The sequence below is a fragment of the Convolutriloba macropyga genome, chromosome 5, assembly GCF_964194025.1.
Source record: "Convolutriloba macropyga chromosome 5, txConMacr16.3, whole genome shotgun sequence".
In the NCBI taxonomy this organism is placed as follows: domain Eukaryota; kingdom Metazoa; phylum Xenacoelomorpha; order Acoela; family Convolutidae; genus Convolutriloba; species Convolutriloba macropyga.
The window spans coordinates 76,677,016-76,696,561 of record NC_134472.1 but is presented as its reverse complement, the minus strand read 5'-3'; the positions used below and the strand labels follow the sequence as shown (position 1 = coordinate 76,696,561).

The 19,546-nt window shown below is 34.3% G+C and overlaps 1 protein-coding gene across 1 annotated transcript in view; it reads right to left on the bottom strand.

Moving 5' to 3' along the window:
• The window catches only part of LOC142340505 (uncharacterized), a 53,765-nt gene that overhangs the window by 27,066 nt on the left and 7,153 nt on the right, over positions 1–19,546 (bottom strand). The window contains exons 2-3 of the mRNA XM_075391080.1: positions 10,859–11,066; positions 1,777–1,950 (exon numbers count right to left, since the gene is read on the bottom strand). Coding sequence (XP_075247195.1) covers positions 1,777–1,950; positions 10,859–11,066 — 382 coding nt within the window. The remainder of the gene's footprint in view (positions 1–1,776; positions 1,951–10,858; positions 11,067–19,546) is intronic.

Below are 19,546 nucleotides of genomic sequence, written 5' to 3'. Positions count from 1 at the left end.
GAAACAACAAAAATCCGTCAAATGTTCACAAAAGATTAGACTCGTTAGCTCCTTGGAAAAGACAAAATTGCAAAAACAATTTATTGAATTATATATTATACGCTGGAGGGGCCTTCTATTCGTACTGCTCACAACCCTCTAGGATGAATAATCAATCTGCCAAATTTGACCTAACAATAAAAAGCATATGAGTACAAAGCTCCTCCCCCATTATAGCGGATTGGAGGGAAGTTCACACTGCCATCTCTACTAAACCTTACAATGAGAATACGAAAACCTTCCAATTTTGCAAAACGGGTGTCCTAAAATCAAAACTATCGCTACCTTGCGACGACTATACAAATATATAAATTACCTAGACAAAACAAACGATTCAAAAAAATGTGAATTTTGGAAAATTTTTAATTTCATATGAAAATCTGTGATGTAGCGTGTTTTCTGATTTTATTTACTCTCTTCTCGTACAGATAGGGTAGAATCATGTACCAAATTATCAAACAGGAGTCCAGAGGAATTTTGAGAACATATAGACTTAATATCCCGGGTGGAGGTTTTGTCAAAAAATGTAAGATTGGCGGAAAATAGCGGCGGAAAAAAATTTTTTAACGGTAAGCGCCCGCATCTTTAAGCGTTGAATGCGGTGAAAGCGGTGAATTTTTGTAAGATTTGAGGTTTTTAGCGGTGAAAAATGTTTTTTCACGGCATTCACCGGATTTTTTACAGAATAGAACTTGCCGTAGAAGGGTTCGAACCACTCACCTCCTGCATGTGACCAACTTGTTATTCCACTGCGCCATCTGTTACTTACTTCATCGATATTTCCTGTGAAATTAAGAGAATCTTTGATATTAGCGGGGAATATTTGTATGGTTTGCAATTTTAGTGGTGACAATTTTGTAACCGCATTCTGCTGGTAGCGCTGAGAAATATTTTTCACCGCCTTTACCGCATTGAGCGCGAACCTTACACTTTTTACTCAAATTCACAGCAAATACTTTTGTAATTTTTGCAATTTTTTTTGTCCGTTAAAAAAATGACTTGGTGGTACCCACGTTGAGATTCAGACCCAAATTTTCGTCTGATCAGACTTTCCAGACCGAAATTATCTCTGATCAGACTTTCCAGACGGAAATTCACCCTGATCAGACTTTGCAGACCCAAGTTACCTCTGATCAGACTTTCCAGACACAAGAGCTCTCTGATCAGACTTTTCAGACCGAAGGTGTTCTGATCAGACCATCTTTAGAACATGGTCCAAACTCAAATTCACACTATTGCCCAGACCTTATTCAGACTATGATGAGACTCAAATGCGCTCGAAGAGGTTACGATCAGACCCAGTTGCGCTCGAAAAATTTATGGTCAGACCCAGTTGCGCTTGCAGCCATTTATGATCAGACTGAAGTGCGCTCGAAACCAGCTATGATCAGACTGAAGTGCGCTCGAAGAGGTTATGATCAGACCCAATTGCGCTCGAAGTCGACTCTGATTAGACTTTTCAGACCAAATTGACCTCTGATCAGACCATCTCCTGACCATGGTCCAGACTTTTCAGACCAAAATGGCCTCTAATCAGACCATCTCCAGGCCATCGTACACACTGTAGCGCGCTCAAAATTCCGTCCAGACCCTGTAATTTCGGTCTGGGAGCACACGGGTGTGCGCTCGGCTGGGTCTGATCATAAAAAACCAATTTGGGTCTGGACCTCAACCTGGGTAAGTACGGGTTGCTTCACGTTGCTTTGTCTCTCTTTTTTTCTTTTCATAAAATCTTACCTCATATATGTACTTTCTACCGGCTGTCAGTCGAAGAGAATTGTGCAAACTCCACCCTGAATCAGCAATCACGTGACTCATATGTCTGCCCAGTGTTTTGTCAGTGATGTTGTATCCATCCACCCTTCTCTCCTGAGCCCATTTGAATTGAACTGCCTGTGTGGAACCTTCGCTCTGTAGAAATTGATAAAATATTACTTATGCAACCGGTAATATGATGTGTTGATGTATTAATATTTTTTGCATACCAAAGAGCAGATGGTTTGACAGTTATCAGAAGTCAGTCTCCTTCAGCGAGCCTAATTTTGATTAAGTTGAGCGGCACACTATTCTGTAATCCACAAAGCGGCCAAATGGAAATAAGCATCCGTTAGAAAAAAAATATGACAAAAAGCCACGAAATGTTTGAAAGATTTGATATGGTAAAGCAGGCATATTTCAACCATGAAGAAGATAAGCGACTTACGGACTGCTAACCGGTTCGAGAAATTTTCCAGAAATTATGAAAGAAATTCGCTGAAATGCGCTCAATTTTCAAAAAATTCAGCGTAAAACCTTACATTATAATGCGCTGAAATGCGCTGAAAAGTGCTGACACTTTGTAGGAAATACGCTGAAATCCGCTGAAATTTCAAAAAATTCAGCTCTTTTCTTTCGCTCCGTGGTTCAAACCCCGATCATTGTGTCTCATCTATCAACTAATCCACTGCTCTATTGAGAGCTGAAATGCTTCCCATTTAATTTGATTTTATGGTAATAAAACGTTTGATATGAAAAACGCTGAGATTATGTAAGAAATGTGCTGAAAATGCGCTGAAATCATGTAAGAAATGCGCTGAAGATGCGCTCAAACTTTGTAAGAAAAGCGCTGAAAAGGTACTGAAAGTTATGTCAGAAATGAAATGAAAATGCACTAAAGTTTTGTAAGAAATGCGCTAAAGGTGCGCTGAAATTTTAAAGTTTCAGCAACCTTTTCGAAATTTCAGCGCATTTCAGCGCATTCAGCGCTTGTCTTACATAATTTCAGCGCATTCAGCAAATTTCTTACAAAAAGATGAGCTGAAACGGCGCTGACATCTCGACCCCAGTAGGGATCAAATTTTGAAAACAAACCTATTTCAGAAATTGTTGACGGTATCCGAAATGTAGGAAATCATCGGTATGTTCAGTTTAAAACGGTACGTCCGTACATCCGGTTTCAATTCAAAGGAAATGAAGTTTTTCCTGTTTTCGCATTATACCAAAACTCCTTGAGTATGAACTTATTAACTCAATCCCTATCGATGCCGGGCAAGAATATTAGATTTTTTTATTATAAAAAACGGTCATAAAAAACTTACTCCACTAGTTTTGTCAACCATGGCAAGAAGAATATTCTAAAGTTTGCTCATATCTCTAAAAGAAATTTTCCTCGACACGCGTGTGAAAATATGAGATAAGAACGCTATCTTAAAATTTGGCTACTTCATAAACAGACATCTCGAGGGGAGTTGTGTGATATATCTTAAAGAAACAAGTTAATTAACAAAAGCATACTGAGCTGTCGATATATTTCATTTACTTAGCATAAATGTATTTGTGCATCAGGTCAAAGTCGAAATGAGTGATTTAATTTTAGAAGAAAACTAGAGAGCGAACATTTGAAGTGAGCTAGATACTTTGAACAAAATTGGAATTTCAAATTGAAGTGAATAAAAGTGCTATTTCGAATTTGCAAAATAATGGACACTCCCAAACCTGGTAACCCTCAACTCTAAATTATAGACATCATTGGGCTCTGAAATTTTGTGGGCTGGTTCTCTTAATGAATGTTCATATATAATAATATGCGCGGCCGGTTACGCGTTTTCGATCTGGGTTATTAGCACAGAAAATGTTGTTTTTCGAAGGTTTTTGATATTTTGAATAAAAATTTGATAGTTTTTGGATGAAATAACTGTATAAACCAGTCGTACGAGCATGTGCTTGCGCATAAATGTATTAGGTGATCATGGAAATGGTTTAGAAAATTGTGGGATAAATTTATTTGCATTCTGAAATAAAAAAGGCAATTTATCAGCTTTTCACAATACCGTGGGTACAGAACCTGTCCGACCCCCCTAGGATGGGAAGGAGTTATTGGTTGGGGAGTTGTGTGATATATCTTAAAGAAACAAGTTAATAAACAAAAGCATACTGAGCTGTCGATATATTTCATTTACTTAGCATAATTTTATTTGTGCATCAGGTCAAAGTCGAAATGAGTGATTTAATTTTAGAAGAAAACTAGAGAGCGAACATTTGAAGTGAGCTAGATACTTTGAACAAAATTGGAATTTCAAATTGAATTGAATAAAAGTGCTATTTCGAATTTGCAAAATAATGGACACTCCCAAACCTGGTAACCCTCAACTCTAAGTTATAGTCATCATTGGGCTCTGAAATTTTGTGGGCTGGTTCTCTTAATGAGGGTTCATATATAATAGGTATGCGCGGCCGGTTACGCGTTTTCGATCTGGGTTATTAGCACAGGAAATGTTGTTTTTCGAAGGTTTTTGACATTTTGAAAAAAAATTTGATAGTTTTTGGATGAAATAACTGTATAAACCAGTCGTACGAGCATGTGCTTGCGCATAAATGTATTGGGTGATCATGGAAATGGTTTAGAAAATTGTGGGATAAAATTATTTGCATTCTGAAATAAAAAAGGCAATTTATTAGCTTTTCACAATACCGTTGGTACAGAACTTGTCCGACCCCCCCCCCCGGATGGGAAGGAGTTATTGGTTGATAACCAATCAATGATGGTAGGCACCCCAATGGTACTCTATTGCGTGTCTATTTTTCAGGCCAATCCGACCACCCACCCTCCAGTTAATAACAACAGAAGTAGTGTGATTTGAAGGTTTTTGGGGATTTTACTGTGAAGTATGACTGTTTGTGTCAGAAACAATAGGGTTAATCAGTCGTAATTTTATGCACGTATGAATAAGGGTTTTGCATGATCTTGGGAAGGGTTTACGATGTAAAATGGCTATATTTGAGATTATTGGTAATTACACAGGAAGATAGTTACCACCTAAAATGAATTAGTATTTTTTCGAAAAGTTGAAGTAGGATTGACCAAAAAATTGTGGATAGACTAATTTGGGTTCGCAGAACCGAATTTAATGTCAGACTCGACCCCACACCAAACTGCACGAAACGAGCGCACGCCTGTGCTGCGGGAAGACACGAAAGACGAAAACCGAAAAATACGAATTTCTGGCCCCCAAATGAGTTTGATTTGGAAAAAAAAGATAACCCAGGACAGTTAGTGACAAAATATACCCACCATGGTCACTTTTCTCGAATTCGCATTGATCGGATTTTGGTCGACAAGACTTTTTAAAAATATTCAAATTGTAAACGATTCGCAACGGCTGCTGGCACCCTATATCTACTAAAAAAGTTTACCCGAAGAGCCTTTGGCAACTACTTCGCGAGTTATTAAGTTTGAAATTATGGAAATTTCTCCGGGATGAAAAGTGTGCGCAGTCATTGCTCGTGTTCTAGTGGGAGTTAGGCCATGAAATTTTAACTATGAGAGTACTTTCCATGACCTAAATTATTTTTATCAATTTTACCCCTCATTTCGGACGCATAATCTTTGGATGACCCGTAGATGTCAAGTTTTTAGGTTTTTAAGAAAATTGGTCTCTCCGGCATGTATAATTAAATGCAATTGCATGAAATGGTTTCAAAATTGCAAATTACAATTGCTCTTTGGTTTATGGTTGAGTTTATTTATTTAATCAACACATGATTTTCAACAGAGGTTGATTGCAATTAGTTCATTTGGTAGCGGAAATAGAGGAATAACATATTTTTTTAGAGCAACGTTCAATGTTTTCTAAGCAAACACTGATTGAAATGTCAAGTGCATATATGAGAGAAAGCGTAGTGGGTTTGTTTACATAAGTTTACCAAGTTTGTTTACTTAAGATAAGGGGAAATATGAAAAATGGTTGGTAGTGGTTGAATGACAGAGCATAATTGGATATTGATTTGTTTGCATAGCAAACAAAGACATCCTACAGAATATGACAGATTTCAAGTGTAAGTTGCAACCTTTTCTTAAGAGATTAAAGTTTGCTTAAGATAAGAGCGTATTGGTTCAGTATAAATTGAAGTTTCACTGAGAGATTTCTGCAGACTTGGCCGAATTTGGAGAATTTTGGGTGAAATCAGAAGTTTGGACACAGGAAAGATTTTCGCAGAAGCGAGAGAAAGCACTTGGTATAGTGTGATTGAACTTTAAAAGATACTGCGAAAAGCAGAGAAGAGATTGAAAGTGGGATTGAACTCTGAAAGTTTGTAATTGCAAGGACAGTTGGGATATGGCAAGCGTTTTCAATTTAGTTTCTTTTGTAAATGAAGCGCTGATATTGTTTTTATTATTAATTTGGTTACTGTTATAAATTGTCTTAAGTTTGTCCTTTCCATTGATGTGCAAGAAATTTTCTTACATTTGTTTTCAATACATCTAGAATTGATATTACGAGCCCCATTGTGAATTAACTTGTTTAAAGGCAACCTAATTTGCAACCGCATACAAGACTGGAAGAGGGGAAATAGCAGAGTAACAAAGAAACACTTGCTTCACCAATTCAAAACCTTTGGTTTTTTTATTTGATCGATCTTCTGGGCGACAGAGTCCCCCGAACTGAGCCTAGCAGAAAATCAGAAAAAGACACTTACACTGCCGCTTTTTTGTTATTTCAATCAAATATATCAAAGTTTTGCAAAATAAAACATACCGAGCATTTCATGCTCATGAAACCAAAAATGCTGAAGAAAGCAAACATTCCGACGCTTTCTTGCCTTTGAAAGAATTCTTTAAAAAAACACAGTTCTTTTTTGGCCTTCAGGTTTAGAGAAAAAACCAATATTTATCTTAAGACCTAGTATGAGGGACCAGATGTGAAAGAGATTTGTAAAAGAAAAAAGAGATGACCGTCAAAATGCTCAAAAGCACAATTTTGGAAGAGTAAATACTTATATGAAGATAGGCGAACACAATTTACCAAATCATAGCCCATTGACTGCAAGAATAAAAAACTCAAAAACTTTGTAGACCTAAAGTTTAAAAATGCCTTAAAACAAAATGAATTGGACCTAAAATAATTGAAGAAATTAAAGTTGAAAAAAGTGAAAAAATAGTTACTTTAACAGTGGCCATCAATTTCTTTGCCGGACTAATGAAGCAGCTCCAATAATCGTGAGAAATGGAGGAAACAATATACATTAATGCAAGAATTTGAAGCTGACATTTGATCCTGATGTCATAACTTGCAAAAAGAAAACATTCAGCTTCAGAGTAAACGTTCAGCAGTGAAAATATTGAATTGCATTTAAAAGAGGGGTTATGAAGACTTGACGACTGTGAGCCCCATTTAAAATCATTACGACACAGAGGTATACCCAAATCGTCACGGGCAGATAAGCCCGATGCGTGTATCTCGTGTTCGTTTTTACTATGTTAATACATTGAAATTGGAACAATATTGTGGAAAATAGCTACTGTAGCAGAAACCGGCAAAATGGAAGGGAAAATAGCAACTCGTGTTCGCAAAAGTGTTCTAATCCTAGCCTCGAAATACAAGTACAAACTGCTCCATTTATGTCAGTTTGTAACCTATCACGCATCTGCTCCATTTATGTATCGATTTTTCGTACGCAATGTAGCTCGATTTCGCATATAATCCGCAATTAAGCCTAACTTAATTACTACTTATTTAATTAAGACCAGCTTATTACTATTAGTAGTACTTTGTTACTATTTTATTACTTCCTACAGTACTTTATTACTACTTATTACTACTCATTAGTACTATTTATTACTACTTATTAAAATCGGCCAGTCCCAAATTGATACACAAAGCCTTTGATGTGTGAGGGATTTTTCGGAAAAAAATCAGTTTCTGTGGTTGCATGTATGCAAAGCACTTTAAAGCTTTGAAAGTTTTAATTAAATCTTTATTAAAGTGCTTATTGCATGCTCAAAATGCGCGCTACTAATAGAGCGGAAATTGAGCGGAAACGTGCTACAAGACTTGTAACCTACCTTTCGTTCCGAATGTTCTTTTATTGCGCAAAATTGGCGGAACCCCTTTTGCGAAAAGTAAGATACAAAGGATGTCTCCTAATTTCGTTTATGGTATGTATCTAATTTTCGAGCCAATTTTACTAAGGCGGAAATTTTGGGGTAGACCTCTGCGTTTTAATGATGAAGACTTGACTGTGAGCTCCATTAGAAGAGCAACCTGTGGTGAGAGCAGCCTCCAGGTTATACTTTGTATACATTTTACAAAGCATATCCTGGAAGCATAAACCAAAAATAATTTTTTAGAGACTTAAAACATATCTGACAACCCAAAGCAAACTTAGCCAACTTCAGACAAAAACACACAGAGAACACGAAAAAGGGGGAATTGACGCTGAGAGGGGTTATTTGAAACCACCCGGCACTTACGGCCTGAACGATGTGCAGGTCTGCGGATTGGGCTGGGGCTGAATTAAGGGTGGAGTAGCTGATATGGTGGGATCAACCTCTAAGAACCGCACTTCACACCAAAAGTAGAAGTCTCCAAAACAGTTGCTGTGAAGAGCATATTTGGACACTAGTGGGTTGAAAGGCTCTAAGAGAACTTAATACCCACTTTGTGCTACCTGTTTATCCCGTTTTTGCAGACGAAAAATCAAATGAGTCAGACGTAAAACTGTCAAGCGAAAAATGCAGAAAAGAGTCCAACAGAACTAATATAATTGCTGCAAACTTCATCTAAGAGCAACTAAACAATAACAAACTAATTTACAAGAAATAATACTGTTATGCCTAAACAGAGAATCGATGAGACTTGTGTTTAAAGAGACTCAGTAAGTGAAGATGAACAAAAGAAAAGCAGAAAAAAGATTTAAAATTAGATCTTCCTAATTTCAGCAAAACACGATAAACAAAATCTAGAAACTGAATTCAAGAACTATTTTCTGCTTAAACGTTTTTGTAAAAAAAACTCACATTTTTTTGGGGACAAGAAACCAGATGACAAAGAAACAGCTCACACCCACAAAATCAAGTGATATTAGAGCCGTCAAAACTGCTTTATAAGCAGAAAATTGTTTAAAAAATTGAGTTAAGCCTCGGTAGCTATTCAATGAGAACTGTCAGTTTTGAGGAAAGTCATCATCAGGTGACAAAACAGGTAACTAGCGAAATCGACAAAATCTGAACGGCCGCTTTTATTTCTGTAACGTACGTCAATGCCATCGAATACGTTTTCTCTTAACCGAAAGTTATGAAGCTTTTCTCACATATCATTGAATTTGAAAAAAAAACAAATTATCAGAAAAACTCTCTTTCCTCTTCTTTCATTACTCCAGTGTGATAAAAATGCTTATAATTGTGATAAAAAAAATTGCTTCTAATTGTGATAAAAAATGTGATTAAAAAGACATTGTAAACAAGCTTTTCTTGTAAAGAAGAGAATTAATTCTCCAATGCAATTCAAATCCGTTGAACTGTAACAAAACAGCAAGTGAAAACCAATAAAGTCTCAATCTAGCTTTTATCAGAATTCAAATATCCAAACAGTTGTGAGAGAAGACCTTGCAAAGTTTTATTTCATCTTGGGAGCTTGAAAAACAAAAGGGCAAGATAAAGTGAAAAAAAAATTCTGAAAATGAGTTGCCTAAATATATTTGTGAAGATGTTGTAAATCCATAGACCCAGTTTCAAAGGAATGGCTCGTCTCAAATTTTTTGATTTGAGTCCCCAGGTTTAGGTCCAGACCCAAATTGAGCTATGATCAGACTATGCAGACTGAAATGACCTCTGATCAGACTTTCCAGACCGAATTTACCTCTGACCAGACCTTCCAGACCAAAATGATCTCTGATCAGACTTTCCAGACCAAAATGTCCTTTGATCAGACCGAACCCAGACAACTGTCCAGACTATAGTGCGCTTATGATCAGACCCAAATTCAGACCATTGTCCAGACTATAAACAGACTATGATCAGGCCATCTTCAGACCATGGTCCAGACTCAATTTCAGACCTATGCCCATACCTTAATCAGACTATGATCAGACACAAGTGCGCTCAAAAAAGTCTGATCAGAGAAAGATTTTAATTATGAACAAATCCCTTAATTTTGCTATAATATGTTATTTCATAAAAACTGGTGTTTGCACAACTAAAATCATCTAAGGAAAAGCCAATTATGAAAATATTGCTAATGAAAACGAAACCTAACTGTTGAGAAAAAAAATTTGTTTACCATACTCCTTAGTTCATATTTGTGACTCAATGGATGAACTTAGACAGCTTTCCACAAGAAACGTCGTGGTCTTCAGTTAATCAAAATTTCCTCTTGAGGGGACCGGCATTTGCTATCAGCTGGACTCCTTGTTTCTGATCAGAGTCATCTTACTTTAGATGAGTCTCTGATCGGAACGCTGCTTTTTTGTTGCCTTTTGACAGAGCCAACATCCCTCAATAAAAAAAAACAAAAAAAATTGAAAAAATAATGCACTCGAAATCAGGCCTTCCAAACCGAATTGACCTCTGATCAGACCAAACCGAGACCATGGTCTAGACTATAAAGACTGTGATCAGACCTTCCAGACCGAATTGACCTCTGATCAGACCGAAATCAGACCATGGTCCAGACTATTGTGCGCTCGAACCGCTTTCCAGACCCTGTAATTTCGGTCTTGGAACACAGGGATGTGCGGTCGATTGGGTCTGATCATAGCTCAATTTGGGTCTGGACCAAAACCTGGGTCGTCTTAGCCCAAAATTTGTGTTACTGTTGCTGCTGTCAGCACTGTAGTGGGTTGCTAATGATCTACGTCCAGAATGCTATCGCTACCCCGATGGTTATTTAACCTATCAAATGGCTATGAGTACCCGGACTGAACTGCCAGTCAAGATCAGTACTGGGCCAGTCTAAATGCACCAATACACTCTGGACTAGTCAAACTATTGTTTTTCACTAAATATTGTCTGTTTTCCATTTTTACGCAAACAGGAAAAACAGATGAAATGTTTCCAACTTACGAAGAGTTCACTCCCAATTGTGAGGACAAAAGTGTTGTATGTCTCCAGAGTGGATGCAGCTTGAACCAATGGAATTGGAGTGATGGGTGGATTGGTGCTGAAGAAGGTGTAGTTTCTCTGGAGTGGGTTCGATCCCTGACTGGCTGAGGTGACAGTCCACTCGTAAGATGACCCAGGAACAATGTCAAAGGAGAATGACAAAGTTAACCTGAAAATTTTGGCCTTCTAAGTCAAATCCAAAAAAAAACTCCCTGATGAGAAGGTCTAATAGAACAAAGACATGTAAACAACTTGATCTCAACATCGAAAGTTGTTCAGTTTTTATTTCTCATATGAAGTTCAGTTCTTTTCCAGCAGAGCTGCATGTGATCTCAACTTAACAACAGCATGAACATTTAAAAAAACCTTGACCGTATCATTTTTCGATGTTTTGCCGTAGCGATCGAAAAAGCTCAAGAAAGCAACACATTGAGACACAGTAGAGCAAGCAGCGGAAAAAAGTGCCCTGTGCGCAGAATTAGGGTTTTTTCAAAATTTTCATTTTGCGCAAAGTCAGGCCTTCAGCCCACCGCCAAAAGTTTTGATTTTGATTTACTACTCGCCTCAACATATTTTTGATTTTCATTTACAGCTCAGCTGACCACCAAATTAAAAATTTTATTTTAAGTCATTACTCAATTTTAAAAAAATCTTAGATGCTTCGAAGTGAAAATTCTGACTCGGGTTAAGGTTTTAACTCGAATTAGTGTAAAAAGACTGAGGCTTTAACTCGAGTTAAGACTAAGGCTCTAACTTGAGTTAAGGCTCTAACTTTAGTTAAAATCAGGGTCATAGCTAAAAATGATGTTGTTGTAAAAGATCTCGCTCTGACGCACAGGGCAAAATTTCCCCACTACTTGGGTAGAGTTAATAATTTTATATTATATTTGAGAGCATAGTCTCTGAACTGGTTTCAAGTATAAGCAAATCTATATCTCTGTAAAAAAAAACACATAATATGCATTTTTGTGCTTTAAATCTAAAGTAAAATATATGCTTATAAACCTTGCACAAGCAGCATATATAGATCTATTTAACCTGAGTTGTATTATTACCTCTAGAAATGAGAGAAAGACAGTTTTTACAGGTAATGATTTCTGCTGAACATTGTGTTCAAGCACTTTTGTTTTTATCAGTTAATAGTATAGCTTTAGTGATATAAAACTTAATACATTTTTTACCATCTGTGAGGTAGGTTGGGGTACCACCAAGGCCAGAGGCCCCTTCACTAATCTGCTTATGGTTGCTTGATCTGTTAACGGACTCAGTCAGTGGCTTGCACATCCCAAACAGCTTTGATGTTTGATTTTATCACTTGTTAATGAGTGCCGTGATAGGGCTCCTGTTTATTAAAGTCGCTTGGAAAGCTACAGGCGGAGTTTTATGAATAGTCTTTTTATTATAACAAATAATCTCAACGTAAACACTGCTATACTGTTTATAATTACATCCATTACCCTCTGTTATTAAGATCATATGGAAACCATTATGATGCCCCTTTAGTGTAAAATAATTTTTCAACTCTTTATCAAAATCTAAACATTTCTACATTTAATAATGGGACACAATTTCAATTATTTATTTACATGTTGTCTTTGTTCTATTAAACCTCCTAGTTTTGAATAGGCAAGAGTGTTTAATTTTTTTTCTTTTATCTATTAAAATCAATTTAGTATTTACTTTAACTATCTTTTTTATATTTGTCAATCTATGTACGAACAATTTTTGGATTTATATTTTTACTTACTGCTTTGCAAAAAAATTTCTTTAACCATTCAAAAATGTTAATAAAGAATTTTTTCCTTAATAGTCCATTTCTTTTATCTGTACATTCTTCAAATTGATAACTTTGATTGTAACTGGGTGGTTTAGCATCATCCACAGATGGTGTCTGACTAGCGGTAGTACTAGTATCAACTTCATTATTTTAAATAACTTGTTTATACTCAGTTTCCCCATCTTTAGCCCGACCTTTTATTCATTTTTTATCTTGCTGATCAGGTGATCTTTCACTTGAGCTAAATTTTTATCCCCAATTTCCTCTTCACTCCAACCACGAGCATTCCTAGCAACTCGATCACAAACTACACCAGTTGTATTAGCTAATTGCTCTATTTCTTTCTCTTCCCGATCACCAGACAATATATAAAATATAAACCACCACAAGGAGTCATTTACTGTGGTAGTATGAAAAAATTCATACAATTTATTAATTTCAATAAATTTTGGAGTAATACCTTTAAACTTCAAATACTCTACTATGTAGAACTTATAATTATATTTACCAATGAATTCTTTGTCTTCATCTGTTTTCAATCAACTGATTCTCAAAAATATTATTTATTTATCTCGTTCATCATCTTTTATAGTTAAATTAAGCTTTTGAAATTTTTACATTAAAACTAACCACTTCTGAATCATAATTTTTTACCTATCTTTATCTACTACAATATATGTTTCTTCTTTTTGAAAAAATTTTGTCATATCATATCCATATCCTTTTCATATTTCATGAAAGTCATGTTTACATTGAAAGGCAACTTTATTATTATTTAAGATTGCCTGATCATTGTAACAAGTATTATAAACAGTATCTGTATTAGCCTTATCCATATTGTCTTTCTGAGCAGATTTATGACACATTACAACCAGCTTTATATTTTCGGTTATATCAATTGTGAAGAATTGTGTTATCCCTTTTCTTTAACTTGTTACCCATATCATCTGAAACGAAAAATTTATCTTCAAATTGTTCTGTATCACCTGTTAATAAATCATCAATATCACCAATACTATATCCATCCACATCCTTACAAAATAAATTAATATCAACTTTGATATAGGTTTTAATTTTTGTTGTAATTGTAGTTTTATATTTGTGTTTATCTGCAAAGGAGGTTCCCTGATCGGGGAAGCCGTTTTGTGGATCCCCATCTTTGGGTGTAGTTGTTTTTTATCTTTATCGGCAAAAGCGTTTCGAGAATCTTTATCTTCAGTTGAAGTTTGGGTAACAAGACCCAAGGCGTTTCTATCTTTATCGGCGATGCCGCTTCGTGGATCTTCACTCGGATTTTACTCTAAATTCCTCTTCACAAAATATGTTTTTCCCAATCCCATAGAAACATAAAAAGAAGCATGTAAAATCGACTCTTCAGTCTTGAACTGTTTTAATTAATTTTCCATCAACCCCCCAAAGTAATTTTTGAAGACCTTTTACTTATTATAGTACGATTTTGGAAATATTATACTCACAAGAACTAGAATTGAAAAAAAAAGTTTTTTTCACATATACTACTGAGAATCAAGCTTTGAGTAATAATAAACTACTGAACAAATGAGAACAGATAAGTATAAAACCAATAGAAGTAATATTGCGAGATGAAGAGACCATTAAGAATATAGAATATTTTTACTTACTACTTTGCAAAAAAATTTCTTTAACCATTCAAAAAAGTTAATAAAGAATTTTTTCCTTAATAGTCCATTTCTTTTATCTGTACATTCTTCAAATTGATAACTTTGATTGTAACTGCGTGGTTTAGCATCATCCACAGATGGTGTCTGACTAGCGGTAGTACTAGTATCAACTTCATTATTTTAAATAACTTGTTTATACTCAGTTTCCTCATTTTTAGCCGGATCTTTTATTCATTTTTTATCTTGCTGATCAGGTGATCTTTCACTTGAGCTAAATTTTTATCCCCAATTTTCTCTTCACTCCAACCACGAGCATTTCTAGCAACTCGATCACAAACTACACCAGTTTATTAGCTAATTGCTCTATTTCTTTCTCTTCCCGATCACCAGAGAATATATAAAATATAAACCACCACAAGGAGTCATTTACTGTGGTAGTATGAAAAAATTCATACAATTTATTAATTTCAATAAATTTTGGAGTAATACCTTTAAACTTCAAATACTCTACTATGTAGAACTTATAATTATATTTACCAATGAATTCTTTGTCTTCATCTGTTTTCAATCAACTGATTCTCAAAAATATTATTTATTTATCTCATTCATCTTCTTTTATAGTAAAATTAACCTTTTGAAATTTTTACATTAAAACTAACCACTTCTGAATCATAATTTTTACCTATCGTTATCTACTACAATATATGTTTCTTCTTTTTGAAAAAATTTTGTCATATCATATCCATATCCTTTTCATATTTCATGAAAGTCATGTTTACATTGAAAGGCAACTTTATTATTATTTAAGATTGCCTGATCATTGTAACAAGTATTATGAACAGTATCTGTATTAGCCTTATCCATATTGTCTTTCTGAGCAGATTTATGACACATTACAACCAACTTTATATTTTCAGTTATACCAATTGTGAAGAATTGTGTTATCCCTTTTCTTTAACTTGTTACCCATATCATCTAAAACGAAAAATTTATCTTCAAATTGTTCTGTATCACCTGTTAATAAATCATCAATATCACCAATACTATATCCATCCGCATCCTTACAAAATAAATTAGTATCAACTTTGATATAGGTTTTAATTTTTGTTGTAGTTGTAGTTTTATATTTATCTTTATCTGCAAAGGAGGTTCCCTGATCGGGGAAGCCGTTTTGTGGATCCCCATCTTTGGGTGTAGTTGTTTTTTATCTTTATCGGCAAAAGCGTTTCGAGAATCTTTATCTTCAGTTGAAGTTTGGGTAACAAGACCCAAGGCGTTTTTATCTTTATCGGCGATGCCGCTTCGTGGATCTTCACTCGCATTTTACTCTAAATTCCTCTTCACAAAATATGTTTTTCCCAATCCCATAGAAACATAAAAAGAAGCATGTAAAATCGACTCTTCAGTCTTGAACTGTTTTAATTAATTTTCCATCAACCCCCCAAAGGTATTTCTGAAAACCTTATACTTATTATAGGACGATTTTTGGAAATATTATACTCACAAGAACTAGAATTGAAAAAAAAATAATTTTAAAACGAGACATTTTTATAATTAAAATTGAATGTTTTAACTTTTGAAGAAGTTTTTTCAAATATACTACTGAGAATCAAGCTATGAGTAATATTAAACTACTGAACAAATGAGAACAGATAAGTATAAATCCAATAGAAGTAATAATGCGAGATGAAGAGCCAAAATCCATTAAGAATATAGATCATAATATAATTGTTATTTAAATCCAACTGAGCGCACACTTTGCGTTTTAGTCGTTTTAGTTTTATCAAAAGATAGTTTAGGAGGAATTTATTATTTTGATAGGCAGATCAGAGAAAAACCACCAATATTTTTTACAAAATTATACTATTATAGGTTCCGATGATATTATACAGCAAGATAGTGAGACTAACTGAAGAGCTTTTTGTTTATACATGATTTATCTAACGAGTATAGGATTTTGTATTTAATATGCATTAAATCATTTAGTATTACGAAGATGTATAGTTAAATATAAAAATAATGTCATGGACAGTCAGAGAAGGGGGCTCCGCTCGTGGTTCAACAACCTGCTTCGTAGTTTTCCTAGATATTATCATAAATGTCACAGAAAATCAGGGAAGGGGCTCCGCCCTTGCTTCCCCAACCTCGAAGTGGCTGTTTGGAGACCCATCGACGAGCGGAGCTCCTTCACATATAACATATTTGATCAGCAAAACTACTTCGCGGATCATCGAGCTCATGAAGTGGCTAGACAAAGACCCACAGATGTCATAATTTATATCTTATCTGAAACAAAATTTTAAAACCACAAGTACCACACATTTTTAGATGTATGATATCAGGTCCAAATGAAGGTGGCCATATCTATTGAAGAACCTCTTCCTAAACAATATAGATATTGACAATTTATATATAATCGGTCCAAAGGTGGTGCAAAGATTCTATTCATATTAGCTATGAATGAGTTGGTTAAACCGGAAGATCTAGATAAAACACAATAGAATCTAACGATGTTTGATGATATTTCTCCTAAATTACCTATAATGAATCGGTATTTCTGTAGAGGAAGGCGTAAAAATTGTAACATATTTTCGACTTATAGTCAAAAAGTTAGAGAAAACTGTAATCTATTCATATTATTCAAACAAAGAGGTAAGGTACTTGAAACAATTTACCATGACATTATTAATGAAGGAGAACTCAGTTATAGAGATTTTATTAGAATGGGTAAGGATGTTCGGAAAAAACCCACATATTTTTATTATTATTGATGTGTTTAAAGGTGAAAATATTGATGGCAAATTAAGAATTGGAAGGGTTGATGTAGTTTTATAGTTGAACCATAACTGTAGTATTAGCTATAGCATTAGCTATAGTATTAGCTAGAGTATTAGCTTTGGTATTAGCTATAGTTTAAGCTATAGTATTAGCTATAGCATTAGCTACTACTTAAACTAGAGGGGACTTCCACCAGCTGACTACGTCAGATGTAATTAAATCTCAATACATCGCCATTAAAGTCAGTTTGTCTTTCTTGCTCATCTCTAATATGAAACGCTACATATTCTATTCCTTCTTTAGTTAAAATTTAATCTTACATATTAGTAGGTATATTGTTTATCATGTAACCCGGTGGCCCCATTAGGTTTAAAGAATATAGTTTGTCTTATCATTACTATTATCACTAACGCCAGATGCCACTTTACAGTGAATGTTAATAGTATTAAAACCCATATTATCAAAAAGTTTTTGAATTGTACATTTTCCCTCTTTATATAACTTTTTCCTAAATCCTGGTAATGATGCTTTTGAGTTGTCTACATCAAAACTAATTGCACCTCGTTTTATTTCCATCATACATTTCATTGTATTTTTATCTCCTTGAATTATAACATTACCCTCAGTTTCTTTTTTATTATTTCTGCTTTTTCAGCTGATCCATCTGCTCCAGGTACTATAAAAATAATTACGTCACAATCAAGTGAAACTTTACAAGTAGAATTTACATTTAATTCATTATCTACTCTATATAAAAATTGATTGTCCCTTCTGTTCACATTAAACACCGAATTACAAACTGATATGCTAATTAACCCCAATTTTACTGTATTAAGCATAGGCGCGTATTAAGTTAAATCTTTGTGTTGACTTCACCATTCTAAAGTTGGAAAAATGCTAGTCGTTAGTTTCAATTAAAGCTTTATGTATATTTTTTGTTCATGTATGATTAGGTTGTCTGTCACCAGAGCAATAGATATAGTTACTGCTTTAACCATAGTTATAGCTATTGTTATTGTCTTAGCCATAGTCTTAGCTATAGTTATGGTTACACCTTTATCTATAGACTCAGGTATAACTATAGCTATTACAATAACTAAAATAAAGCTGAATATTTATACTACAAAATTCGACTTTGACTTAGAAAAACAATATATGTATAACAATGACATAAGCAATGCCAAGATAATAAGTTATGAACCAAATATTCTAGCAACAATGAAAACAGTAAATAATAATATTAATATTTTAATTAGTAGAGAATAAAATCATATAAACAAATATCACTCTCATTTATAGATAGAGTTTATGGTTTCAAAGAATGCTGGTGGGGCAATAACTAATGATGCCATTGTTAGATAAATAAACTATGGTAGAATGGTATTATTAGTTCTCTTATACCAAAAAATTTTTATTGGTAAAACTATCAAATATATAGATCATTTTCATCCCAATCTTTTAATGTATAAATTACTAACAAGCACTGACGATAAATGTGAAAGCTGTTTTGTTAGAGATGATCAAAGAGAAAGAAATAGTCAATTAAAAAGTGATTATCGAGGTGCAATAATAAGTCATAAGTATTTGATGATTAAAATAAAAAATCTATTTGGATTTATAAAAGATTTAGAGAAGATTATATATGGAATAGGCTTTAAGTTAATACTAAAGAGAAACAGAAGCGGCAGAAGCGGCTAGACAATGACCCACAGATGTCATAATTTATATCCTATCTCAAACAAACTCTTAAAACCACCAGTACCACTTATTTTTAGATGTATGATATCAGGTCCAAGTGAATGTGGCCATATCTATTGAAGAACCTCATCTCAAACAATTTAGATATTGACAATTTATATATAATAGGTCCAACTGGAGCTCAATATGAGTATATTGCCAACGTTGGTGCAAAGACTCTATTCATATTAGATATGAATAACTTGGTTAAACCAGAAGATCTAGATAAAACACAATAGAATCTAACGATATTTGATAATTTTTCTCCTAAATTACCTATAAAAAAACGGTATTTCTGTAGAGGAAGACGTAATAATTGTAACATATTCTATCTTAGTCAGAACTTATTTTCTACTATTAGGCAAAAAGTTAGATAAAACTGTAATCTATTCATATTATTCAAACAAAGAAGTAAGGTACTTGAAAACAATTTTACCATGGACATTAATAATGAAGGAGAAACTCAGTTATAGAGATTTTATTAGAATCGGTAAGGATGTTCGGAAAAAAAACCCACATATTTTTTTGTTATTGACGTGTTTAAAGGTGAAAATATTGATGGCAAATTAAGAATTGGATGGGGTGATCTAGTTTTATAGTTTAACCATAACTGTAGTATTAGCTATAGCATTAGATATAGTATTAGCTAGGTTATTAGCTTAGGTTACGTTTTCCCGCTTTATATATTTTTTTTCCTAAAACCTGGTAATGATGCTC